Genomic DNA, 27,537 nt, shown 5'->3' with positions numbered 1-27,537 from the left:
CGGAGTACTTAGACGCCGCCCTCGCGCGCTGACGTCAGTTCTTCTACACAGCTTTTCCGCACCAGATACGTAGAGCCATGATAGAACCAACACTGGTGCCATGAAACCAGGGCCCTGAAAGGGGATGACCGTAACCCTAGATATCGGTTCGCAGAACGTGGAGGATGGATGGGTCGGTAAGGAATCTAATACTAACTACTGTTTCTTACAGATATATCGTTTCCGAAGGTAAGTAACTTGTTCATCTGAAAGAAACAGGTTAGTATTAGATTCCTTACCTTAGAATAGATACCCTAGCAATACTAACCCCGGTGGTGGGTCTGCGAACCAATAATCACACCAGAAAGTCCTGGAGGACGGAACGGCCAAAGAAGCCATCCCTCCGGACTTGGCTGTCCAGGCAGTAGTGTCTTGCGAACGTGTGCAGTGAGGCCCACGTAGCTGCCTGACAAATGTCCTGCAAGGGGACTCCCCGGCCCAGGGCAGTAGAAGCCACCGTGGCCCGAGTGGAATGGGCCCTCAGCCCTACAGGAGGTTCCTTTTTAGCCAAGGAGTAGCATGCCTTGATGCACAAAACGACCCACCGAGAGATGGTCCGTTTCTGTACCGCCCGTCCCTTCTTAGCGCCCACGTAACCAACAAAGAGTTGGCCATCCATCCGGAACTGGCGTGTGCGATCCAGATAGAAGGAAAGCGCACGTTTTGGGTCCAGACGGTGGAGCTGCTCTTCCTCTTTAGAGGGATGCGGAGGTGGAAAGAAGGTGGGCAAGGTGATGGACTGCCGGATATGAAAGGCTGTGACTACCTTGGGCAGGAAAGAGGGTCTTGTCCGCAACACAACCTTGTCCGGATGGACAGAGAGGAAAGGAGGTTTGGAAGAAAGAGCCTGGAGCTCACTCACTCTCCTGGCAGAGGTGATTGCAACCAGGAAAGCAGTCTTAAGGGTAAGAACACGGAGAGGACAGTTGTGAAGTGGCTCTAAGGGAGCGCACATCAGATAAGTTAGTACAAGGTTCAAGTCCCACTGAGGCATCACGAAAGGAACAGGGAGGAACATATGAGTGATGCCCTTCAAGAACCTATTTACAATGGGGGACTAGAAGAAAGATGGCTGATCAGGTAGCCTCAAGAAGGCGGAAAGGGCAGAAAGGTAGCCCTTGATAGTGCCCAGAGCAGAGCCCTGCTGGGCAAGAGAAAGAAGGAAGAGTAGAACCTCAGAAAGAGGGGCATTGAGAGGATCCACAGCAATTGCTGTGTACCATGCAATAAATTTGTTCCACCTGCAGGCATATACCAACTTTGTGGAGGGACGCCTGGCTGCCAGAATCATAGTACAGACTTCAGGAGGCAAGTCAAATGGCCTCAACTGTCGCCGCTCAGTCTCCAAGCATGGAGGTGGAGACTGGACAGGTTCGGGTGGAGGACCGTCCCCTGCTGCTGCGACAGAATGTCCTCCTGAAGACGCAGACGAATCGGAGGGTCGACTGACATACTGAGTAGCTCGGGATACCAGTACCTTCGCGCCCAGTCCGGAACCACAAGGATGACTTGGGCCCGGTTGCGCTTGATTTTCTTCAGCATTCCGGGCAGAAGTGGTATAGGCGGAAAGGCGTACCACAGACCACAACTCCACTCGCGACGAAAAGCGTCCCCGAGCGAGTGCCGCCTTGGAAATTCCAAAGCGCAGAACTGATGACATTGCGCGTTCTCTTCGGGGGCGAATAGATCTAACCAAGGCTCTCCCCACTGCAGAAAGAGGCATTGCGCCACGTCTGAGTTCAGGCACCATTCGTGATCCATCATGCACCTTCGGCTGAGCTCGTCCACCCTGGCGTTCAGAGAACCTTCCAGGTGTTGAGCCACCAGGGTCACGCCCTGATGTTCCAGCCACTGCCAGAGGTGCAGAGCCTCCTGGCAGAGGGTAAACGACCCCACCCGCCCTGTTTGTTGCAGTACCACATGGCGGTGGTGTTGTCCGTGAACACCTGCACTACACTCCCCCGGACAGAGGGGAGGAATGCCTTCAATGCTAGATGAATTGCCCGCAGCTCCAGAAGGTTTATATGGAGCCTGGACTCCACCGGAGACCAGAGGCCTCTGATCTCCGCCTCTCCCATGTGGCTTTCCCAGCCCTGGAGGGACGAGTCCGTCACAACTACGTGCTCCGGTTGGGGAAGGGAGAGGGATCTGCCGCTGACCCAATCGCGGTCCGTGAGCCACCACTGCAGCTGTCTCGCAGTGCCCTCTGAGATCAGGACATGGTCGGACAGTTTTCCCTGATGCTGGGCCCACTGAAACTTCAGGTCCCACTGCAGACCCCGCATCTGCCACCGGGCGTGATGCACCAGAAGGAGGCAGGAGTCCATCAGCCCCAGAAGCCGCAGCGTCAACCTGGCCGAGACCCGGGATAAAGGCTGAAAGATTGGGATCAGAGCCTGAATATCCCGGACCCGCTGTTCGGGAGGATAAACCCGAAACTGCGCCGAATCGAGGACCGCTCCGATGAAGAGGAGCTTCTGAGAGGGGAACAGGTGTGACTTCGGCACATTGATGAAAAACCCCAGCTGGTGCAGGAGGTCCGCCGTTGTCTGGAGGTGGCTGATGACTGTCTGGGGTGAGCCCGCCTTCAACAACCAGTCGTCGAGGTAGGGGAAGACTGAAACCCCTAACCTGCGCAGATGAGCTGTGACCACCGCCATCATTTTCGTGAACACCCGTGGGGTGCTGGTAAGGCCGAAGGGGGGCACGGTAAACTGAAAGTGCTTGTGGCCTACCGTGAACCGCAGGTGGGCCGTCAGGACGGGGATGTGGAAATAAGGGTCCTGCAAGTCCAACGCTACCAGGTCGTGGGCAGCCAAGACCTGAGCCAATGTCAGCATTTTGAACTTCTCCTTCCGGAGGAAGCCGTTGACGTTCCGTAGGTCCAAGATAGGGTGCATGCCCCCTTTTCCCTTCTTGGGTACCAGAAAACAGTGGGAGTAACAACCACACCCTACTTCTGGCCCAGGAACGCGCTCGATGGCCCCCTTGGCCAAGCGGGCTGTAACTTCCTCTTGCAGAAGTTGCAAGTGATCCCTCGACACGCAGTGGTATTGCGATGGCATGGCTGGAGGGGTCGCCTCGAAGCGGAGGGAGTAGCCCCTTTGGAAGATTTGCAGCCCCCACATGTCCGACGTGACAGTGCGCCAGTGGAAGTGGTGATGGCGAACCCTGCCTCCCACTGGCGTCACATGGGCCTGAAAGCACGGACTAGGAGGGTTTTGTGGCGGATGATGCAGGGGAAGGTGTGGACTGGCCTCTCCGTTGTTCCCGACCGCTGCCACAGCGGTTTCCACGGCCGCCACCGCTCTGTGTATTAGTCTGAGGTGCGTGGCTGGCAGCACATGTGGGAGCGCCCCTTCCTTGGCAACGAAAGGAGCGAAAGGCACCCGTTTGCTGGCATGGGGCAGAGAGGCCCAAAGACTTGGCCGTAGCCCTGGAGTCCTTAAAACGCTCAAGCGCATGGTCTGCCTTGTCGCCAAAGAGGCGACGGCCATCAAACGGCATGTCCAGAAGGGTGGCCTGGACATCAGCTGAAAAGTTGGCGGTCCTCAACCAGGCGTGGCGTCGAACCGCCACCATCGTCGCCATCGCTCTGCCCAGTGAGTCCGTGGTTTCCAGCCCACACCGGATGGAATACTGTGCCGCATCTCGACCCTCCGCAAGGGCTTGGGCGAGTTTAGTCCGAACCTCCTCCGGACATTATGGCAGCAGGTCCCCGATCGTGTCCCACAGAGTGTGGGTGTAGCGCCCCAAGAGGCATGTGGTGTTGACTGACCGCAGTCCCAAACTTAGGGACGAGAACACTTTCTTACCGAATTGCTCGTACCTCTTGAATTCCCGATCGGGCGGAGCCGTCGGGAATGCCGTCTGGGAAGTAGAGGCCTGGATAACCAGGCTCTCGGGGGTGGGGTGGGTGGACAGGAAGCAAGGGTCGTCCGGAGCCGGGCGGTAGCGTCTGGCCGCGTTCCTATCTACAGGCGGACCTGTAGCGGGCTTGGACCAAGTGCCCAGAAGAACGTCAAACAAGGCCTCATTAAACGGCAACAGAGGCTCAGCTGAGCTTGCCTGCGGTTTAAGGACCTCAGTGAGGAGGTTAGTCCTCATGGCCGCAACGGGGAGATCCAGGCCCAATGCCTTGGCCGCCCGCATCAACACTACACTGTAGGCAACCCCCTCCTCCGTAGCCACGGTTGGAGGGGAGACAAAGCCAGTGTCTGGCGAAGTGTCCAGCCCACTGGCATCCCCAAGCTCACATGTCCAGTCCTGTTGAGACTGGCACTCCTGTGCCAGAGGGTCCACAGACCCCTCCCAATCCCCCTCATTAGCCATCACCTGAAATTCAGGTTCAAAGGATGGGGGCGGTTCATTAAAGTAAAAACCTCCAAGCGACGTTGAGAGCGGCGCCGGTGCCGGAACCGAATCGAGAGTAGGATCGGGGACGGCGTCGCTCAAAGACGGCGCCGGGGGTGACACCCTAGGGGCCGGCGCCGGCAAGTTCGTGAGGTCGACCCGCGACGATCCAGATCCGGACCCGGATCCAGTGGGGGTCTGCGGCGCCGGGACCGATGTCGCCGGTTGCTCCGGGGCCGAAGCGCCCAGCAGCGTCGGGGCCGAAGCACCCGACCCGCCAGGCCCCCCAGTCGGGACCGCTGTGCCCGAAGGCACCGCAGAACCCGACGGAGGAAGGAGCGACCTCAAGGCCATGAGGTAGCGCTCGATCTCCTCCGGCGTCGCGTCATTATTATTATTATTTATATTATTGGGACATTTGTTGAGCGCTGCGATTACGCACACCGGCGTGTCCACGCGCTGAAAGTGGGAATAGGCAGATGACAGGGAACACAAAAACTACGCGGGCCATTATTTACTGTAAAGATAAGTTTTTAGTTTTGCCCGGAATCTAGCCTCATCTGGTTCCAAACGCAGGTCCGTTGGCAGTTTGTTCCAGTTGGTTGCCGCCAAGTATCTGAAAGACCTGCCTCCCATGCGGGCTTTCTTAATTCTTGGAGTCCTCAGTAGGCCACCCCCTGTTGATCTAAGCGCGCGTGTTGGTATGTACGCTTTGATCAAATTCGTCAGAGGGGCGGGTGCCCTGCCATTCAAAATGCGATGGCAGGTGCAGAGGGCTTTATACTCCACTCTTCTCCTCACCGGGAGCCAGTGTAGCTGCTGGAGGGCCGCCTTAGAAGGCGCCCTTTTAGGCAGTCTGAGAATCAGACGCGCTGCCGCATTCTGCAGCACTTGCAGCCGGGCCATGCTTTTTTCTGGAGCCCCCAGGTACAGCAGGTTCCCATAGTCCGCCCTAGCTGTCACCAGGGCATGAACCAGGGTTTGACGTGCTTCAAGCGGTCATGCCCAGGGACTGGGAGGTATGGGGCAGGCCGTGACGGCAGCGACTCCGGTGGAGCCATGTGGGCGGAGTCACCCTAACCCCCGGCCGCGTCGCGCGAGCGTCGGGGGGGTCGGAAGAGCGATGACGCCTTCCCAACCTCTCATGCGTCTAACCTGAGGATATTGAGCCCGAAGACCGATGCTGACTCTCAGAGCTACGACGACTACGACTCCGCGACCGGTCCCTCGACCTCCTCCTGGACCGGGACCTTGAACGGTGCGGGACGACTGCCGGAGCTCAAGTCACTTGCAGGACCACTCCCGTCTAGCCTTGGACGTCAGAGCCCGACGATCGGAGCAGGCTCGGTCGTCGTGGTCTGGGCCCAGACAATGAAGACACCGGCAATGAGGGTCGGTAACCGACATCAGTTGGCTGCAATCGACGCAGGGTTTGAACCCGGCATCCCTACCAGCACCGTAGGAGTCGAACGACTTGAGAAAAACAGATCAAATGATCAAAAAAGTTTAGTCAAAATTTGACTAAGGGGTAGAGCTTCTCTGGATCTGCGCTAGCTGGCGCGGAAAAAAGAAGAACTGACGTCAGCGCGCGAACGCAGTGTCTAAGTACTCCGGCAACATCATTCCGGCGCTCACGACTGACGTGGAGCCGCGGACGACACCTACCGACGCGCAGGGGTATTGCTACGCAAAAGTTTCCGGATCCAGTCTGACGCCTGGGGACATTCTGAGGTAAGGAATCTAATACTAACCTGTTTCTTTTAGATTGTTGTATTTCAACACCACAAGGTTATGGGAGACACATAGTGCTGGACGCTCAGGATGCAACTCTATTTTAATTTCAGTTCACCTGCTTGTTGAGTCCAATTTGGTTGTGTTTGCACATAACAGTACCATGAAGAAAAAGGAAGTTGTGTATGTTGCTGTATATAAACATAGTTGCTCCTCTAAATACTGCTCGCAATGACAGCCTCAGAAGGCACCTTTTTTTTTTTTTAGAGCAAAATAGAATGAAACTTACATTACAGCATGATTTTCGGCGCTGATACTGGTTTGTGCTTCCTAGCCTTGATGTGAATGACAACGCAGGATGCCTAGAAAGAGGGGTATTTTGGTAGGACTACATTCATGTTGAATTGGTGGGTCATCAATCAATCAAAGCAGATGTGGCCTTGTTCATAGATGTGTTTATTTCTGATGATTAGAATAGGAAGTAGAGCCTTGCTTCAAGGAGATAATCCATAAAGGAGTACAGCTGACATGTTTCACTCGGAAACTTTATTTAGCATTTTTGATAAAGACAAAGCAAAGCACTGGGTTCATCAGAATGAAATCTGGGGTACAGTCACACTACTGTGAGCATTGTTTGCAAAACACAACAGGTATAGCAGATGCAGGAGGTCACGCATATGATACACACAAGACATATCCCTAATTCTTTTTCTGTTTACCAGGTCCAGTATACATCTGCATCCCCTCCCCTACAGCAAATATAGTGGGCAGAATGTATCCCTCTAGCCCACTCCAGTCGGCACCAAACCCTGTTCTTGGTGAGTGGATGGGTCTTGCTGTTGCTCTAAAAGGAAAGTTCTGAGCTGATCCCAAATATCTTTGGGTCTGGAGGACGGGGGGATAGTGCCAGCGTACAAGTCACTTCTCGTAGAACATGAAGCTAAGCTCTGAATCCAGCCGTTAGTTGTCGGAGCCCTCTTGCCACCCCAGTATATTGCAACTCCTCTTTTAGCCAGGAGCAGAGCGATGGAGACAAATCTGCAAGGTTTAGGAGGGAACTGGGCCACATACCCCAAAAGTGCGATTTCAGGCAAGGGATCCATCAGTACCTGTATCATTTTACTTAATATTTTGTGTACCGTTAGCCAGAACGTGTGGATGCGTGGGCCCGTCCAGGCAAGGTGTGCAAAATCAGCTTGGGGGGACAGGCACTGTTGGCATTGGTGCGGTCTAGTAGAATCTATTTTGTGTGCTCGGGCAGGCGTGACATAAATTCTGCGTATAAACTTGAAATGTATCAGTTTATGTTGGGTATTGAGAGACACCGTTTTTGTAACCCTGCAGCAGGCTGCCCACTGCTCGTCCGTGATTGGGTTGCACAAGTCTGCCTCCCAAGCACTACGGACTCTGTCTTCTTTGACTGGGACTAGGTCTACACATGGCTTGTATAGCTAAGATATAAGATGTACTTCCCTGCTGGGGCCAATTACCATTGTGAGGGGAAGAAACAATTGAGGTTCTAACGGATAGTCTGGGAACTGAGTCCGTATGGTTGAACGCAATCTAGCTAATACAAATCTGTCCATAAATGTGATATCTGGAAACATGGCTACGTCGTCTGGATCGAATACGTGGCCCGCCGGAAACAGAGCCCCCATCATGACAATATTAAATTTAGCACAAGTCTTTTGCACCAGTCGTTCGCCTGTGATTGGCAACCATTTGGCGTTAGGAAGCGGAAGGGCAGAGGAGTACAACATCTAGGTAGTCAAGATACGACCCAACTTTGCCCATGCCCAGCTTGTGGTGGAGACCGGCTGTATGTCTAACTGATCCTTAGGGATGCCAGTGGGTAATACGGACACCGGAGTGTTTGGTAACACAAAGTTTGACTCTGGTCTCAAAAATGTAATTCTAGCATCTTGGTGGTACCATGTTTGCGCGAAACTACATTGCGCTGTCAAGATAGTACAAGTGCAGTTCCGGAACCCCAAACCCTCCTCTGTCACAGGGGAGCGTCATTATCTGCCTTCTCACCCTTGGCGTCCTATTGCCCCACACCAGTCTGAGCAGGTGCGTGTGGAGAGTGGTAAAGAATTTGTTGGTAAGCGGGATTGGGATGTTATGAAAGAGGTACAAAAACAGGGGGGTACAATCATTTTGATAAGAGCAACTCGCCCCGCCATGGAGAGTGGGAGTTTAAGCCAATAGTCTATCTGTGCCTCAAGTTTAGAGATTGATACTCCGTAGTTGTGCCGTATAATCTGGTCCGAATCTAGATGGATGTGCACCCCGAGATACTTTTCTGAATCCGTGGCCCATTCCAGCGGAAATTACGGATCCCACAGAGTTTTGCCCGGCGTTAGCGGTAAGATAACTGATTTTGCCAGTTGATCCCCAGACCAGAGAAAGTACCAAAGCGGAGGATCTCTCGGATAAGTGGGTCAAGGTTTATTTGGGGGTCACGTACATAGAGTATTGTGTCGTCTGCATACAAAGAAACCAGTAATGGACCCGTTTTAAACTCCAAGCCTCTGTGTAGGTGTTTTTCCTGGAAATGTCGTATCAAGGGGTCCATTGCTATTATAAATAATAACGGAGACAGAGGGCAACCTTGCCTCATGCCTCGCGATAAAGGAAAGGGTGCTGACAGGGTACTGTTAAGCCGGAGCCCAGCCGTGGGTTGACTGTATAGCAGAGCTGTGGTGTCAATGAATTCCCGGGGCATTCCCATACATTGCATTATGGACAGGAAAAAGGGCCATTCCAGGGAGTCAAAATCCTTCTCGGTGTCTAGAAGAATTGCTGCTGCGGGAGTTTCAGGGTTTATTCTGTGTAAGGTGTTAAATAAGGTGCGTAGATTGAAGGCAGTGGACCGATGTGGGATGAAACCCGATTGTGCTGTGGAAATTATGGATTCCATAAGCAGGTATAGACAACATGCCAATGCCTTAGTGAGAATTTTGTAATCTAAATGTAGAAGTGACAGGGGATGCGGACGATACGAGCCACACAGTAGGGGGTCCTTTCCTGGTTTAGGGAGCAATATTATAACCGCTTCTCGGAGTGTATGAGGAAGCAACTGTGTTTCCAGAGCCTCAGCATAAATGTTTAAAAGCCGTGGGATCAATAGGTTTTTATAGGCTTTGTAGAATTTGCCTATATACCCATCTAGTCCGGGGGCGGTAGACGAGTTTAAGGCTGTAATAGCTTCATCTATGCTATCAGCCGTGATGGGCACGGCCAGGAAGTCCTGCATAAATCTCTCTAGGTAAACCAGCGCAATCTCAGATAGATAAGAATCCTGGCCTGTCCCATCACAGCCCAATTTTGTGGTGTACAGTGTTTTGAAATAAGATAGAAATCCTCCTGGATAGCTATCGGGTCAGTGATCGGGAGTCCTGTAGTGGAATGTAGCTCAGTGATATACGCTTTAGTATAGGGGGTCTTATAATTTGCGCTAGTACTCGTCCGGGGCGGTCCCCCTCCCCATATACCTTTCGTTGTGGTACTTCCCCATGTAAAGGATTTCCCTTTCAGCCGTCTCCCTAAACTCCAAAAGCAGAGCCGTTCTCTTCCTATCATAACTTGGCTCTGCAGCCTCCCTCTGCCCGGCATCCAAGGATAGAAGCTTTCTTTCCAGACAGGCCAGTGTGCCACGGAGAATGCGGAGCACCCCGGAGCTTTTAGATATGCAGACTCCCCTCATATATGCCTTAAAGCCCTCCCACAGCATTACTTCAGAGTCAAGAGACCCAGTGTTTATTTCAAAGAAATCTTCTATAGCATCTTGAATTTCTTGTCTCAACACCTCATCCTTCAATGCCCGGTTTGGGAACCTCCACTGCCTCTCAAAACCTTCCGGGCGAGGGATCATTAGCGATAACAAAACTGGGGAGTGGTCAGAATATGATCTGGGCAATGTTTGTAGCTTATGGAACCATCGAGCTATGTCTGGTGAGGTTAGCCAATAGTCGAACCTCAACCATGTATCATGAGAGTTGGTGTAGTGGGTATACGTAATGTGGTCCGGGTCGCGAGCGCGGCCCAGGTCTAGCAAAGAAAAGTGGTCGCGCAATGTTTGCAAAACTTACGCGCTCTTGGTTTATGGTCCGGGGCCTGTTGAGGTACTATCCAAGACGGGGTTGAGGGTAATGTTGAAATCACCCCCCAATATTATGGGCACTGAACCAAATTGTAGTAGTAAGTGTAGCGCATAATAAAAAACAGGAGAGTCGATGTTGGGTCCCTATTTGCATACTAATGCTACCTTGTAATTCAGCAGTGTTCCCACAACAATTACGAATCTACCTTCGTCGTCGCACGTCACTGAGTTACACTTGAAGAGGAGCCGTTTGTGTATGAGGATAGCTACGCCCCTGGCGTAATTGCTATAATTTGCAAAAAAAATGTTCGGGCCCCAGGAAGATGCAAACTGTGCCTGATCAGTGATAGGGAGATGTGTCTCCTGTAAGAAGGGAATATCTACCCTGTGTCAGAGCAGATAGTGAACCACCTGTTTCCTCTTGCGTGTGTTGTTTAGACCCTGGACATTCCATGTGGCAAAGGTGACACACGAGGGGCCTAGGTTATGACCTAACTGCCATAGCGGCTTCTCTATTCGAGGATCAAAAAATAGCCAACATCTGCACCCATCTAGTGTATCTGCAAATCTGTACATCATAAACTCAGAGCTAAGCAATAACAACCCATCCCTTCCCACCTCCCCCACCGAGACTTCCCACCCATCCGGAGAGGTAATACCAAATTTACGGAAACCGTGCATAGCACCATTGGAACTGTCAGCGTAATGAAAAGTAAACAATAGGGGTACATTTATCGTCACCAAAACTAGTTCAAGGTGTACAGCAAAGGGGGGGGGGGGGGGGCGTACACTATTCACAGCCTAGAAACCTGCATAATGGTGTAATTCTTAACAAGTCAAATTCCAATAATTACAACAAACAATCGGATGCGCGGCAAACATATGTAAGTCAAGTGATCATCCATGCCAAGAGTTTGAAAATAGATCTACACTGCCCACTGAGCCGCTATGCGTGGGGGAAACTGAGTCAGTGTCTGGGGGGCGTTTACTGTTCAATTTGTGAGTGTGGCAAAATTCTTGCACCTCCGAGGGGTTCTCAAAGATTCGGGATCGACCGTTGACCTCCACTAACAGTCTGGCAGGGTACAACATACCATATTTGAGTCCAAGGTTCCTGAGCGTTGCCTTGACTCCTAGGTATTTCCTCCTTACGTCTTGTACCATAGCGGTGAAATCGGGGTAAAGAGACAATTTGGAGCCTTGCCAGGAGAGTTCAACATTCTCACGAGCCAGCCGCAGCGCTGTGTCTCTGTCCCTGAAGTTCATTATTCGTGCAATAATGGGCTTAGGTGGGCATCCCGGGTTCGGTCTAGGGCCAAGTGATCTATGGGCACGCTCCACTACGAATCCATGGGTGAACGCCTCTTTACCAAACAGACCAGTTAGAATTTTTTGACCGTAGTGTCCATTCGACCGATAGCTGTAGATTCTGGCACTCCCACAAGGCGAATGTTGTTGTGTTGACTTCTCGCTTCCAAATCTTCATTCTTCATTGCCACATTTCAGTATACGCTCCATACGATCAGCTCTTTTCAAGGATTGTGCCATCCCATCCTACAGGTCTGATGTAAGAGACTATACCAGATCCAGCCACCGATCGTGAACTTGGACCTTCGCGCCCAGATCTGCCATGTGCTTGATTAAGGCGTCAAAACGCACGTCCAGCACCTTAAAGCTTGCCCTCATCTCGAGCAGTAGATGACCCAACTTGCTGGCATCGTCTACCGGTACGTCGGGTGGCTGTCCTCCTTCTGCCATGTCGCTGGATTTTTTACTGGTAGCGCCCGCTATTTTTTCGAAGGCTATTAGACGTTGTTTAGGATCTTTGCGGCCCATGCCGCGGGAGTACTGGAGGGCATAAAGAGTGAGTATACAGCTAGACACTGCCTTATGCCACTACCGGGACTTGTACAGGGGGGACCCTCGAGGGTGGTCAGTTGGCAGGCTGATTCGGCGCTGCCCCAGTCCTGAATCCTTTATGTGCTGGATAAATTTGCGCCTTAGAGAGTGTAGTAGGATAGCTGAAGGTGGCCGGAGACAGGATCAGTGCTGGGTAGGCATCTCTGTGAAAGGCTCTTTTGCAAAGTGTCTAGATAGGTGCCGAAGTGATTGATAGCCAGTCTCAAATGTATAGGTGGCTCTGGGGCTTAATAATGGGTCCTTTGAGTGCCCGGTAGTGCGGTGTAGCCAGGTGTGGAGGAGGGAGTACCAGTAACTCCCGAATGTTTCTGAGCCAGATGGGTGGGGGATGGGTGGGGGGGGCGGCCAAGCACACGCTCAGGCACCGTATCACAGCAGCAACTATATCCCCATGAGCGCCGGATCTAGAAGCGGATCGAGGCGGCTGCCCGGGCCTGCAGGCCCCTCCCCTGCAGCCTCGGCGCTCGCAGCTCCCAAGCTCGGGAGGCAAAACGGACCCCCCGGATCGCGGGACGCACGCTGCAATCTGCACTGTGGTCCGGGCACCCGCAGCAAACCGCCACTTACTGCACCGCCCCCACTCAAGCCTCTGATCGCCTCCGCTCCGCGCCGCTCTTCTCTCCTACCGGCACCAAAGACACTCCGCCATCTTGAGGATCACGTCTGCCGACCGCGGCTCCAAATATCCCCAAATCACCGACACCGGGCCGATCTGTGTGCCCCCGCCGCCTCCAGGATGTCTCTATTTGCCTCACTGACCTTCGTATTCATGCAAGCCGCATTATGGTCCAGGGATTGCCTGGTACGTAGCCACGGCCGGGAGAGCTTCAACTCAGTGCGGCCATTCCGGTCCACGGCTTAGCCACGCCCCCCTGGTGGATTTACAGTTTGACAGATACGAGACCTCCGCCATATATAGCACTGATGTCTATGCAAAGTCTACAGTGAAGTCTAAGCACTCTAACTAGTGTAGATGGGATATTTACTGCTATTTGGTCAATGTCTCACATCTGCCAAACTCTAAATCAGTTTGTTAGGTTTTTTGGTTTAAATAAGGGCTGTTCGTCCAAATACATTAGGCCTTGGAAATTTGCCAACTTAAGTCAGGGATCCAGAGTGTATGTTGGATAATGAATTTTAAAACAAAGCCAGTAACTAAAGGTTTACACCTTTTTAATGAAAGGAATGCATATGTTGTCTAAATATTTTCTACGAATGCCTTATGAGGTCAAGAATATCTTTTCTGATTTCGAGAAATGCAAGGTTGGAGGCCTGGAAAAAAATCATATTTGGTTTGACTAAAACGTTGTTAACATTTTAAGAAAATGTCAAACATTGTTAGCAAGTATATTTTTCACCGCACTTTTATAGGGTTTAAAATCTATGGAAGCTAAAAGGAGTGCAGCATTTATTCTGAGAATGATAATAAAACCACTGAATTTGAGTTCCCATTGCAAGTTTCAGAGAGGGGGAACAGACTGCTTTTTAACATTAATCCCAGAAGAAATGTGGCTACGGCAACGACCTGGGCAGCCTTTGCACAGTCAGGGCCTTCCTAGCTCTGCTGCTCTTTCATTTCCACCCCCTGTTTCTGTTTCCGAATTATTCAGCCTTATATCCACAACAATAATCACAAATTAAATGGATCTGTTAGTTCTCGGACCCACAGGACCACTTTACCTTCTGCTCAGAGGGAATAGATGTGCTTCAGGCCATTAAAGCAATTTGAGAGGAAAGGCGGCTTCCCTTTGATATGCAAACGAGGGAACATGGAAATGAGACAAGTGCCTTTAGATATGGCATGCTTAGTCAAAGGCAACACTGTTTGTAAATAACATGCCTCTTTTGCACGTTTCTTTTAAAAGGGAAGGCAGACTTGAAGTGGAATTTGAAAAAGAGGCATTTGTGAAAAACCCGAAATAGATTATCTGACAGAAAGTCCTAAGGCTTCCATCTGCTAAACCCAAAATACACCAATCTTCCTGCAGGGAACATGGACGCGACTGTGGCGCTGCAAAGGAAATTGACGCCCTGGGCTAAACTACGCACGTCAAGATTATAAATGGCAAGCGCTTCATTACCAAAGTCAACGAGCTTGACTCCGCCTTCTGTTGTCAGGAGAATGTTGTTCCCCTTGACGTCACGATGAATGATTCTGTTATTGTGCAAATGCTGAAGGCCCTGAAAGGCAAAATGAGAGGGGGGAAAAAAATCAATACAAATAAAATTGCAATCCTTTATTCAAAAATAATGACTCGACTATTAAGGAGCCTAATGAAGGCAATCTGCAGTTGCGCTGTGGAAACATCTGTCTGCGATACGCCGGGCCTGGTCCGCCCATGCTGCGCGAACAGCAGGCCCCCTATCTTCCGCGCTGCCACCGCCTATTATGAGCACGCAATGCGTACAATGGGCCAAGTGCCCCCTCTGCTGTCATTATCAGTCTGATGAGCATGCTTACCAAGAGGGCACCATACAAGATGTAGGAAATGATGGCTTCATCCAACCGTTGCGCGCTCTTCAGCATGCTCTTGACAAGATCGGTGACGGACCCTCCGTTGCAGAGCTGTAGCGGGGGCGGGGGGAGGTAGGACAGAGATACAAGAAACAGAAATCATCACCAGGCTTGTTCTGCACCACAAATGTAAATTCTTTAAGGACACTAAAGGTCTGTGAGGAGGAGGGTTCATTTAAAGGTTTTAATTGATATCTACTTTTTAGAATGTTTTATAGACAATTGTCTAAATAAACGTGTTTTTGAACCTGAAACCTAAAGGTCTGAAATATTTAAGAGCAGCTAATACATAGATATTTTAGCTAGTAGCATAAGCACATATACAGCTTGCGCCCTTCTAAAAATATGGATCAGTGGGCACCCCCTTTTTTTGCAACCAGAAATGGCTTCCTTGTTCAGGAAAACTTTATTGTGTTTGGACATTTTTGGATACTGCTAAGGCACTTCTTTGAAATGATCTTAGCAGAGAATACTATGCTAACAAGCATAGTTTTGTGGTGAGAAATTCGCCATACTTTGCAGTTTATTTTTAGATGGAAGATGCATCCAATGCAATGCTGCTGCTCTGTTGTATTTCTTATGCATTATGCATTATCGTGATTTGCAAATGTTTATGTTGTGGTGCATCACAAATTCACAATACATTATAATCAAGGACAGTATCGTTGATTTCATATGATATGCACACAATGTCATCATGTATGGGGAAAGAAGCGTATTCCTCTATTTTGAACTGAGCATATGACTTTCGTTCCCTGAACCAGTGCCTTCTCACGACAACAATGCCAGCAAACACAAAGACAAGATTGATGCACTCGAGAACCGGAAGGCAACAAATTACAGTCATTTCAAACCTTCACTCCATCAATGCTATTGCTGGCAGGCAATATAAAGCAGACAGCAGCCATATCTAACCAGTCTGGCTCGATTTCAGGCACCGCCAGAAACTGGGATGAAACATTTTGATCCACAATAGAATTGCTTCCTATGAGCACGCTCCATTCGTAGACCCACATACATCTCAGATGTGGATGCAAAAAATAAAAAATTGAACCGTTTAGTAATGTTTTTCTGACCCATCAGTCATTAGTTTACAGTCCAGGCCCTCTTGGTCAGCCCTGTGCCCTGACCAGTAGCTTACATAAAGGTTAAAAGGAGAAATAAACCCATTCCCTCAGAGTCATTTTGGGCAGTGACCAGAACCCTTCATTGCTTCTGAACTAGAGCGTGGGAATTATGGGCATCTTTGAATTCGGATTCGCTCTCATGCTGCTATTCTCAGTTTAGAATATAGACTTCATGGGACAAAATACATTTTGAAAAATCTATTTTTTCTTCACTGTAAAAATCTTTTAGGTTTACATTTTTTTAGAACTTCATTTTTCAATGCAACATCAACTGTAGTCTCTCCAAATCCTACTTACCTCTTTGAAGACTGGGCATCTTATTACTAAAGCAGAGGGGTAGCGGCACACCAAACCCTACATGTTTAAATAGGAGATAGGAGCAGCACCTCAGAGAAGGGAATGGCCTTGGATGTATTCTTGTGTGCACATAGGTGGCATTCAGTTGCCTACAAGAAGAGCATCCTGATATTATGATGAAGAGACATCATAGAGGCACTTGATTTAATAGGGAAAAAAATAAGTAATTAAACAAGCATTGGAAATGCAATAGGTCTCGCAGCATTAGAGTTAGTGCTTTTAGAATTGTTTATGGGTTTTTTTGTAAATCTTTAGCATTTTTGTTTCCTGTAGCCAATGCTAAAGAATTACAAATAAAAAAAGCCATAAACAATTGTAAAAGCTCTAACTCAAATGCTCCGAGACCTATTGCACTGTGTGAGGGTGAGGGGTTTGAGGGTGAGTGAGGGTGAGTGAGAGTGAGGGTGAGTGAGGGTGAGGGTGAGTGAGGGGTTGAGGGTGAGTCAGAGTGAGGGTGAGTGAGGGTGAGTGAGGGTGAGGGTGAGTGAGGGTGAGTGAGGGTGAGTGTGATTTAGGGTGAGTGTGAGTTAGGGTGAGTTAGGGTGAGGGGTTGAGGGTGGGTGAGGGTGAGGGGTTGAGGGTGAGTGAGAGTGAGGGTGAGTGAGGGTGGGTGAGGGTGAGTGAGGGTGAGGGGTTGAGGTTGAGGTGTTGAGGGTGAGTGAGGGTGAGGGCGAGTGAGGTGTTGAGGGTGAGTGAGGGTGAGGGTGAGGGGTTGAGGGTGAGGGTAGGTGAGGGGTTGAGGGTGCAATCGATAGAGTGAGGGCGATAAATAGATACATATAGTGAGGGCGATAGATAGAGTGAGGGCCAAAGAGTGAGTGCGATAGATAGATACATAGAGTGAGGACGCTAGATAGATACATAGAGTGAGGGCGATAGATAGATACATAGAGTGAGGGCGATAGATAGATACATAGAGTGAGGGCGATAGATAGATACATAGAGTGAGGGCGATAGATAGATACATAGAGTGAGGGCGATAGATAGAGATAGATAGATAGATAGATAGAGCGATAGATAGATAGATAGAGCGATAGATAGATAGATAGATAGAGCGATAGATAGAGCGATAGATAGAGCGATAGAGCGATAGATAGAGCGATAGGGCGATAGATAGAGCGATAGGGCGATAGATAGAGCGATAGATAGATAGAGTGAGGGCGATAGATACATAGAGTGAGGGCGATAGATACATAGAGTGAGGGCGATAGATAGATAGACAGATAGATAGAGTAAGGGCAATCGATAGAGTGAGGGCGATAGATAGAGGGAGGGCGATAGATGGATAGAGGGAGGGCGATAGATGGATAGACAGATAGATAGAGTGAGGGCAATCGATAGAGTTAGGGCGATAGATAGACAGACAGATAGAGTTAGGGCGATAGATAGATAGAGGGAGGGCGATAGATAGAGGGAGGGCGATAGATAGACAGACAGATAGAGTGAGGGCGATAAATAGATACATATAGTGAGGGCGATAGATAGAGTGAGGGCGATAGATAGATAGATAGATAGATAGATAGATAGATAGATAGATAGATAGATAGATAGATAGATAGATAGATAGATAGATAGATAGATAGATAGATAGATAGAACATATTTGTTTTGGTATGCATGGTGAATTTCGTTTTGTTTAGTATGAGTGATTTTAATGGAAATGGTCATAACATATTTAGGTGTATTTTTGTTATTGATTAACCCTGGTATGACTTCCGCTTACACCCTTATCATTTAATATGAATGTGATTCACAACTCGGCAATGCAATTGAGGAACCGGTTCTGCTCTCTGGGAAACCCAGGCTTCACAGGTGTTCTTGAAGTCGTGTACTTTATATGTACCAAAAATAAAATACCTTCAAAGTAGATCCTTAGCTTTGTGTCCATGTTCCTGGAGCTGAAGCTAATTACTTCACACGGAGCCCCGAGACAGTTGTCAGTTACATGTCCCTGAGCGATCTTAAGAAACGCTCAAAATGTATTTGACTAAGTGGAAAACTGGGGACAACTCCCCCCTTGTGAATGAATATAAGCCTAAAGCCCGGATCACATTGTGTCAGGAAAGCAGGGCATTGCGAAACATAAGTGAAGGCACGCAGAAAATAAAATCGAAAAGCGGCTGCCATTGCTCAAGGGCAACGTTCCGAGAATGGTGTGTGCAGCGGCCATCATTGCAAATCAAATGAAAGTGAAAGTGCAGACGGCATGGAGAAAGTGTTAAGTGTGTCAGCAAGCATGTGGTGAAAAGCAATCAATGTTTAGGTTGGGGCTCCTGCTCCTAGATTAACAAAAGATGGTGACACAGATAGTAATCAAAGTCCTTCCTGCCGGACTGGTAAACTGATTGCTGAAGGAATGTTTCCCACAAGGAAACAAATCATGGCAGCTGCCTGCTGTTTCCACCTCCCGGGACTTAAGCAAACTACTTTGAAACACACTATTTTTTATATATATAACTTTCATTGTAGTTGTGCACTTTTGAGCACTCACGTGTCTTTTCATTCCCATGTCACTAGTGCACAAGTATCATTTAATTAAGTAACAGTAACAGCGCTTAGACACGTTAGGAATGTGGTATGAAGTGTTATATAAAAGACGAGTTATTGATATTATAATTTGAAACTCAGCCTTTGCTCTCACGTTGTAAGGACTCGGCAGTTTTAAATCAGAGCCACATTTCAAATATATTCTTCGCATTTCCCAATAAAACACAGAATGATCAAAGAGGCTATATATATAACCCCTATACAGATCTTGGTGCTCAAAAATTCATTAAACTGTTCAGCATTCCACTGTACAATCTCATACCTTTCGTCTTCACAAACTCCAGAATACTGCAGACCTTGGGATGTCAACGCGCTGTAAGTGCCTACCAATGTCAATTTATCAACCGTAGAAGGATAAAAGGCAGAGTCGGCCCTTACACGATTCAACCCGTCCACACCAGATGTCAGCAACGAGTGTTGAAGCCACTAAGCAAACTACTTTCGAACGCACTATTTTTTATATATATATGGAACTTTTGTAGTAGTTGTGCGCTTTTGAGCACTCGTGTGACTATATTCCTGTGTCACTAGTGCACACGACCCTGCCCTCTGCAAATTTCTGAAAGAGCACTTGGTGGGCGAGTGGGCATTAGGAGTACCAAAGGGCCCATGCGGGAGTGAGGTGGGAGGGCACTACGGGCATCGCTAGAGGTGGGAGGGCATGGCTGGAGGTGGAAGCGAGGTGGGGGTGCTCTGCCGGCATCGCTTGAGGTGGGAGGGCATGGCTGGAGGTGCGAGGGAGGTGGGGCCACTGCGGGCTTCGCTGGCGGTAGGAGGGCATGGCTAGAGGTGGGAGGGAGGTGGGGGGGCACTGCGGGCTTCGCTGGGGGTGGGAGGAACGTGGGGTGGCACTGCAGGCATCACTAGAGGTGGGAGGGCATGGCTGGAGGTGGGAGGGAGGTGGGGGGCACTGCGGGCTTCGCTGGAGGTGGGAGAGAGGTGGGGGGCACTGCGGGCAACTCTAGAGGTGGGAGGGCATGGCTGGAGGTGGGGAGGGCACTGCGGGCTTCGCTGGAGGTGGGAGGGAGGTGGGGGGCACTGCGAGCATCGCTAGAGGTGGAAGGGCATGGCTGGAGGAGGGGAGGGCACTTGCGGGCTTCGCTGGAGGTGGGAGAGAGGTGGGGGGGGCACTGTGGGTTAGCTGGAGATGGGAGGGAGGTGAAGGGGCACTGCGGGCTTCGCTGGCGGTAGGAGGGCATGGCTAGAGGTGGGAGGGAGGTGGGGGGGCACTGCGGGCTTCGCTGGGGGTGGGAGGAACGTGGGGTGGCACTGCAGGCATCACTAGAGGTGGGAGGGCATGGCTGGAGGTGGGAGGGAGGTGGGGGGCACTGCGGGCTTCGCTGGAGGTGGGAGAGAGGTGGGGGGCACTGCGGGCAACTCTAGAGGTGGGAGGGCATGGCTGGAGGTGGGGAGGGCACTGCGGGCTTCGCTGGAGGTGGGAGGGAGGTGGGGGGCACTGCGAGCATCGCTAGAGGTGGAAGGGCATGGCTGGAGGAGGGGAGGGCACTTGCGGGCTTCGCTGGAGGTGGGAGAGAGGTGGGGGGGGCACTGTGGGTTAGCTGGAGATGGGAGGGAGGTGAAGGGGCACTGCGGGCTTCGCTAGAGGTGGGAGGGAGGTGGCAGCACTGCGGGCTTTGCTGGAGGTGGGAGAGAGGTGGGGGGCACTGCGGGCTTCGCTGGAGGTGAAAAAGGGGAGCCGACGGAAGGAAGAGAGGGGAGGGGGAGGAGAAATGCGACACGGCGGGAGGGGGCGGAGCGGGGAGCCGGTCGCGAGGGGTGTGATGTGGTAGCAAGGGGCCAATCTGGATGTGGTGAAGGGGGGGGCCGGGGAGGGGAGTGGAAAAAGGGGAGCCGACGGAAGGAAGAGAGGGGAGGGGGAGGAGAAATGCGACACGGCGGGAGGGGGCGGAGTGGGTAAACAAACACGGACGTGCACGCGCACGCGCTTTTAAGGTCAATGCGCATGCGCATAAGCTCAATGCGCATGCGCATTGACCTTAAAAGTCACGGGCACTGCAAGGAATCGCCACGATTCCTTGCAGTGGATAAAGAGTGGATAACTCGCAATAGTCTCGCTTGCTCGATGCGCATGCGCATCGACAGGCGAGACCTAAAAATGAATTACAGAATGTGGATCTGACCCATGCTGGGATGTAGAAAAGGATATCTGGATTTGCATGCTTGTGCTGTGGGGCTTAGGTGTCTGGGACTCACCCCAGCAGTAGCTAGTGCTGTTCCTTTGAAGAGGAACAAGAACTGTATGATTCATGGTAGGTTCTCGAAAAGCTTATCCAGACTTCAAGATCAGCTGATGAAATGTCCACTGCCCGCTTCAGTGTTGGCTACTAGAACAGCTAATGCTTGTTTGAGCAATCAATCCCTGCTTCCAAGTCAACTGCTGGAAGCGTCCAATCATTAGTTCAAAGTCAACCACTAAAAGAACCAATCCTTGGTTCAAGGTTACCTTCGGGGACAACCAATCCTTGCTTCAAGGTTAACTGCTTGCCCAACCAATCCTTGCTTTATGGTTGACCCATGAAGTGCTTAATCCATGATTCATTTCAACTTTTAGAACAGCCAATCTCTGTCTGCCATTTAACTTTCAAACAACCAATACTCACTTCGAATGTGATTTTCGAAACAAGCAATTCTTGCCTCAAGATTAATCCCATGCGGCCGCTGAGCAGCACTTGTGATTTTGTCACAGGGCCGTTTTTGCAGCATAGCTGCAAAATCGGCCCTGCAACAAAATCGGCCGAAAACCGGCCCTAGCAAAGCGCTCGGCGGCACCTCCAACGCCCCCCCCCCCCAAGTGTAGGGCTGGCCGAGCACTTTGCCAGGGCCGGTTTTGGTTCCCAGTCCGGCCCTGAGTGGGCTGCTAGATTGGGGGCCGATTTTGGGCCCCTGGGCACTGTTTTTTGTTACAGGAGCGTTTTTGCAGCATGGCTGCAAAATCGCCCCTGGAACAAAATCGTCTGAAACCGTCCCTGGCAAACAGGGCGGTCGCTCCCAGGGGGGCCGGCCGAGCTCTTTGCCAGGGCCAGTTTTGGTTCCCAGTCCGGCCCTGGAAATTTACATCGTAGCACCTGGCATATTGAGAAAATAGTGTGAATGCACATTTCAAGGGCACAGCAAGCAGGGCCGGTCCTAGCCATGGGCGGTATGGGCAGCTGCCCAGGGCCTCGCTCTCAGGGGGCCCGCCGCGGCGCCGCCGGCCCCGCAGAGTGAATGGAATGAAAAAGCGCTGCGCAAAGCACTCTCACGGTCGCGCAGGGCCGCAGGCAAAAAGAGGCAGGGAAGGGAACAAGTCCGTGTTCGTCACTGTCTGCGCACGCACCGTGATGCACGCACCCCACCACCTAGCACAAGAGGCTTGTAAATCTGGCCCCTAATATTTAGGCTGAATTACTGCACTTCTTTTGAGTGGGAAGAGGATTTCTATCCCCCCCGCCCCTCTCACACACACACACACACACACACACACACACACAGGAAACAAGATTATCTGGGATAATTCAGCTCAGGATTTCTGGCTTCCCACTTTATTCACTATACATGGTTTGCAAGCACTGACGCTTAAAGTGCGGGTGGGGCAGCTGCTGGCACAAACACATGACTGCTGTTTTCTTGCCCTCTGGTTCCTTTGGAATTTGAGGGCATGTCCAACTAATCATTCAAGGAGCCATCAAGTGTTACACTCATGGATATTTGCTCACCTGTTTTCCATTCCCTCTACTTTTTGTTTATCATGTTACTGATATCCACACTAGTTTGCTTCAGTGATGCCAAATAACTAAGATCAAAAGTCCTGCAGAGTCACTTTCTGTGATGTCACTTCTTGCGACGCAATATGCAATTAGAGGGGCCTCACATCTTCCCTTTCACCCGGGACCTCAGAAGGCCTAGGACCGGCACTGACAGCAAGGACATAGTTATCCTACACGTACGATTAACCTGTGTCAGTTATTTGATGTACCAACTATTACCCCATTTTCAGGAAACTCCTGCAGGGGGGACGGGGGGCGGAGTCGAACCTGGAGTAATCCTGAAAAAACTTTCAGAGACTTAGGACCTCATTGCTCTGCGAGAAACTGCAAGTCTGACTGGGCGCAGAAACGCACGCTGTAAAACCTAACCGGTTTTGATAGAAGCAAAATGTGTGCGGAGAAGGGGCTGAATTTGGGGAAAATAAACATGACTAGACCTGAATGTTTCCCTAATTCAGAGCCATCATTATGGCCGGTAATGGGGTGGAATATGCAAACAAAACAGGTGATGGACTCCACTCCACACCACTTGGAGTCAAGCTAGCCGGGCTGATGAGAGGTGTTACCTCGAAACCGGTCCGGTCCTCGGATGCTTGATTCCGTTCTGGGAAGGACATGGCTTTTGTAGTTCGGACTGGACTGTTCCCATGGGGCAACAGGGTCAGAGCTGATTTGCATATCGCCATTGTCTAACCCAGGGTGGTGTGGAGTGCAAAAAAACGATGGATTTGGGCCCAGATCTTTTGACTGGGGGAATGTGTGACATTGATCCACATTCGGTCCATCACTTGTTGTTTTTGCAATTGCCGCCCTAAGTGCCCTGGGGATGCCCAGACGTGGGTCCCAGGCACTCCACACCACTTGGAGTCAAGCTAGCCGGGCTGATGAGAGGTGTTACCTCGAAACCGGTCCGGTCCTCGGATGCTTGATTCCGTTCTGGGAAGGACATGGCTTTTGTAGTTCGGACTGGACTGTTCCCATGGGGCAACAGGGTCAGAGCTGATTTGCATATCGCCATTGTCTAACCCAGGGTGGTGTGGAGTGCAAAAAAACGATGGATTTGGGCCCAGATCTTTTGACTGGGGGAATGTGTGACAATGATCCACATTCGGTCCATCACTTGTTGTTTTTGGTAATGGGGTGGAGGCACCGCTCAGAACCAGTATGTCCGGCCTCGGTATATCCATCTACGATTACAGAACAAATATAAATTATCTATTTATAAATCTCAATGCACATCACATGCCCTGGGACAGGCACAATTAAAAATGTACGAGTTTCCACAACCTTTGTATTATAGATTTAATAATATTTATAGATTTAGCATTTTGTTCCAGAGACCACCAGGTTTCAAATGAATTGTGTTAATCAAAACTATTAAACTACAGAGTTAGCCTGCAGCACTGGCATTCGTTCCTGACAATCACAATAGTGTTCCTAGTGGTGCTGTGTTTGATAGCTTGTACCTTGGGAAATGTATTATCTTCATTGCCTCGGGCAAAACGTGGTTGTTGGCAACCTAAGCATGGGCAGGGAGGTTATAAGAACATTGAGTGCCTCCCTGTGTTTTGCCAGAAATCCTATAACGACAGAATTGAAGGACTATTTTAAGAGCGACTGAAACATAATGGAAAGGTGGCGACATAAAATACAATTTTATTTTACAAGTTAACAAAATGAGAAGCCTCAGAAACAAAGGTCAGGCCTTTAGTTAATAAAGTCCCGCCATTGCAAGCCGCATGGGAGCAGGACTAGTATATTTTATAAACTACTAAAGCAGATCGCAAAGAAAGCGTTTGGTTGGAGCGTAATTACCTTGGTCCAGCACATTTTGTACTGGCTTTGTTTATTGAATGTTTGTCTTTTTCCTTGTTACCTTTTTTTGTCATTGACTTTACTGTCCACTTGCGGAAGCAGAAGCTTCAAATTTACACTGCACCCAGGACAGGCACTGAGCCATGTGCTGTGTGTTGACTATTTATTTCATCCCCTTCCTGATTCTCAGCCTTTATCAGCGCAGTCACAGACAGCCCTGAGATTTGTTGCCGAGCACGCTTTATTTTTCTCACTGGATCTTCTGTTGACATAAAATCCCCATCTGACCTTCCCATAATTCGTTTTTAAATTATAGCTCGATGCAAACGGAACAAGCATTGGCAAATCCAAAAAGGCTGGTCTTGTCAAGCCGGGCCAATCGTTATTTTTTGTTGCACACACATATGCCGTAAAACAAAAAAAAGGAGAAAGAAAGGGAAAAAATATGCTCTTAAACATGGTGGCCAAATGCTTGCAAAATAAAATTGTAATTTAAATAAAAATAAACAATGCATATAGTTTTAATGTAGCAGCGCGGGTACTTCCCAGCAGGCGGGTGTACTTTTAATAAGTAGATAACCCCTTGTAGTTTTAAGTCACACAGGAAAATAGGATTCTTACAGCTGAAAAGAAAATATGCTATTAGTTATGCTTTATTGTCACCTGAAGACATAGTTTAAACACACAAGGATGAAAAAAATATAAAACAAAGAATGGTACAAAAAATGGCATTGGCAAAATAAAGTATTGTCCCCCTAGCACTAAAGTGCACTTCTTTTAAGGCAGATGTGCATGTGCTTCGGGAAAAGGCTGTTCAAGAGAGCTAGTGGATGACCCTTTGCCCTCATGCTGTGTTATGGTGAGCAGAAGCCAAATGTGATGGCAGTTCACATAACGAAGGATGAAGAGGCATACCCAATACCACAATAGGGGCTGATACGTTCCAGGACATGACCCAGACTGCCTGGCACTAAAGAGTTTGTCAATATGTGCACGAGACACAAAGTCAACTGGCGTGCAACCACCCAACAACCCACTAAGCAGTATTTGAATGAGATGCTTTTCAGGTAATAGGGCTGGGCGTAGTTTGCGAAGTAGTACTTCGCGAAGCTACGCAAAGTGCACTTCGCACTACACGTAGCACTACGCAAACTGCGTAGTAGCATGTTCGCACTGTGCAAGATGCCGTTTTCAATGATTGCACAGTGCGGACAAGCATCCGGCACTGTGCAATCATTGAAAACGGCATCTTGCAACGTGCGAGCTGTAGTTTTCTGCCACTCGAGGAGATTTTTCCTCGAGCGGCAGCTTTCTCAATGTGGACTGGTAGTTTCTTATCGCGAGCGGTCGCGAGCATACGAGACCACTCGCAATGAGAAACCAGACCTATCGCGTTGAGAATCTCGCAGGGAGGTTTATTTTCCACGCTCGCGATTGGCAACTTGATTTTGCTGATCGCGAACAAGGAAAAAGTCTTGCCATGATGTAATTTTGCCTGCTCGCAGTCGCCAACTTGAAGTTGAGGACCACGAGCAAGCAAAAAATGAGCGCTGCACTACGCTACGCGTGTTCGCATTGTGCTATGTGCAGTTCGCGTAGTGTGAAGATGCGCAAACTTCGCAAACTACGCGAGAGTAGCGTAGTGCTTTGCCCAGGCCTAGTAATGATCAATTCTATGAGACACAACAGGGACTTGTTAGTGGAAGCCAAACCCTCCATCATAATAGAATGACACACCCAAGAACACTAGAAAGCACTTGATATATTTTAAACATTTATATAACATCAAAATCATATCCTAGTGTACACAATGTGAGCCCAAAATATGTTAAAAATTAAGAGAATAGTAGCTGCAATGTAATGAGACGTGTGAACATAAAAGAATATTGTTACATATTGACTATGTACTTTTGTATCAACCCCACCCTCACATCTTTGAATGAATGAATGAAATGGCATTTATATAGTGCATGGCTACCCGGGAGCATCCCTGCGCTGAAGCAGTAACTAGAGCGGACCGACACCCTAAGGAAAGAGCCAGGTCTTTAGCTGTTTTCGAAAGGCAAGATGCTTGGATTCCCTACGAAGGAACAGAGATAGGGTATTCCAGAGCTTGGCGGCATTATACGGAAAAAGTCGTCCGCCACTTCTGGCTTTCTTGATCCTAGGTACCACTGCTAGGTGGAGCTCATCTGAGCGCAGTTTTCTGTTCACCCTATAGTGGCGAATCATGGCTGTATTGATAGGTGGCCAGCTCCCTTCCAGAGTCTTATGGACAACGCAGGGGGCCTTAAGGTTAATACTCTCCTGCACTGGGAGCCAATGGTGAGAGTGTAACGTGGGACTTGCTGAACAACGATTGGGGATCCCCATAAGCAATCTTGCTGCACAATTTTGTACAGTCTGAAGTTTCGCGACCACTGGGTTTGGGGCGCCTAAATATAGAGCATTGCTATAGTCTATCCTCGAAAGAATTAGTGCTTGAATCAGCAATTTTTTTGCTTGAAAGGGTACAAGGGGAAGCACTTTGTGGGACTATCTAAGCAAGCCAAGAAGCAGCCGTTTTCCTGGCATGAGCTTTAAAGGTGAGATCCTGATCCAGCCAGATGCCCAGGCTTTTAATCTCGTTTTTTGTTCTGGCACCGGGCCCATGCATGCTGGCCACATATTGCTTGCTTTAAAGCTTAAAGTGTTGCGAGAATCATGAGCTCGGATTTTTCACCATTAAGTTTTAGATGTGACAGGCTCATCCAGTTGGCAACTTCCTCGAGACAGGAGTGGAGGCCATTGGACATCTGGTCCGTATGGTTCAATGCAACAACCAGCTGTGTATCATCAGCTTATGTTACTATATGGATCCCGAAGGGGGATACAATATCTGCCAACGGGGCCATATAGACATTAAAAAGAGTGGGGCTCAGCGATGAGCCCTGAGGAACTCCGCACTGTAAGGGGATGGGTTTGGAGGTGATGTCACCTTCAAATACCTAAAAGAATATTTCTTCTTTGAAAGATTGCAGCCATTGTAAGACTGTGCCGATTACTCCTGCGCTCATGAGACAGCGCACCAAAATTCGATGGTTCACCATATGGAAGGCTGCGCTCAGGTCGAGGAGGATTATGGATGCTGACCCTCCTGCGTCAAGAACATTTCTAGATTCTTCCACCACAGCTAACAAGGTGGTTTCAGTACCTTGGTATGGGCGGAAGCCCGTTTGAAAGGGGTGGAGCAGATCATGGGACTCAAGGAACACGGAGAGCG

The 27,537-nt window shown here is 49.7% G+C and overlaps 1 protein-coding gene across 1 annotated transcript in view; it reads right to left on the bottom strand.

Moving 5' to 3' along the window:
• LOC147731129 (myosin-IIIb-like) overlaps positions 1–27,537 on the bottom strand; it is a 309,461-nt gene that overhangs the window by 176,886 nt on the left and 105,038 nt on the right. Inside the window, exons 4-5 of the mRNA XM_086954154.1 lie at positions 14,610–14,714; positions 14,230–14,329 (exon numbers count right to left, since the gene is read on the bottom strand). Of these exons, the coding sequence (XP_086810280.1) occupies positions 14,230–14,329; positions 14,610–14,714 (205 nt within the window). The remainder of the gene's footprint in view (positions 1–14,229; positions 14,330–14,609; positions 14,715–27,537) is intronic.

The sequence above is a fragment of the Lissotriton vulgaris genome, chromosome 2_1 (genome assembly GCF_964263255.1).
Source record: "Lissotriton vulgaris chromosome 2_1, aLisVul1.2, whole genome shotgun sequence".
Taxonomy (NCBI): Eukaryota; Metazoa; Chordata; class Amphibia; order Caudata; family Salamandridae; genus Lissotriton; species Lissotriton vulgaris.
Note: the sequence above shows the minus strand (reverse complement) of the source record. Positions and strands in the feature narration are given on the sequence as shown.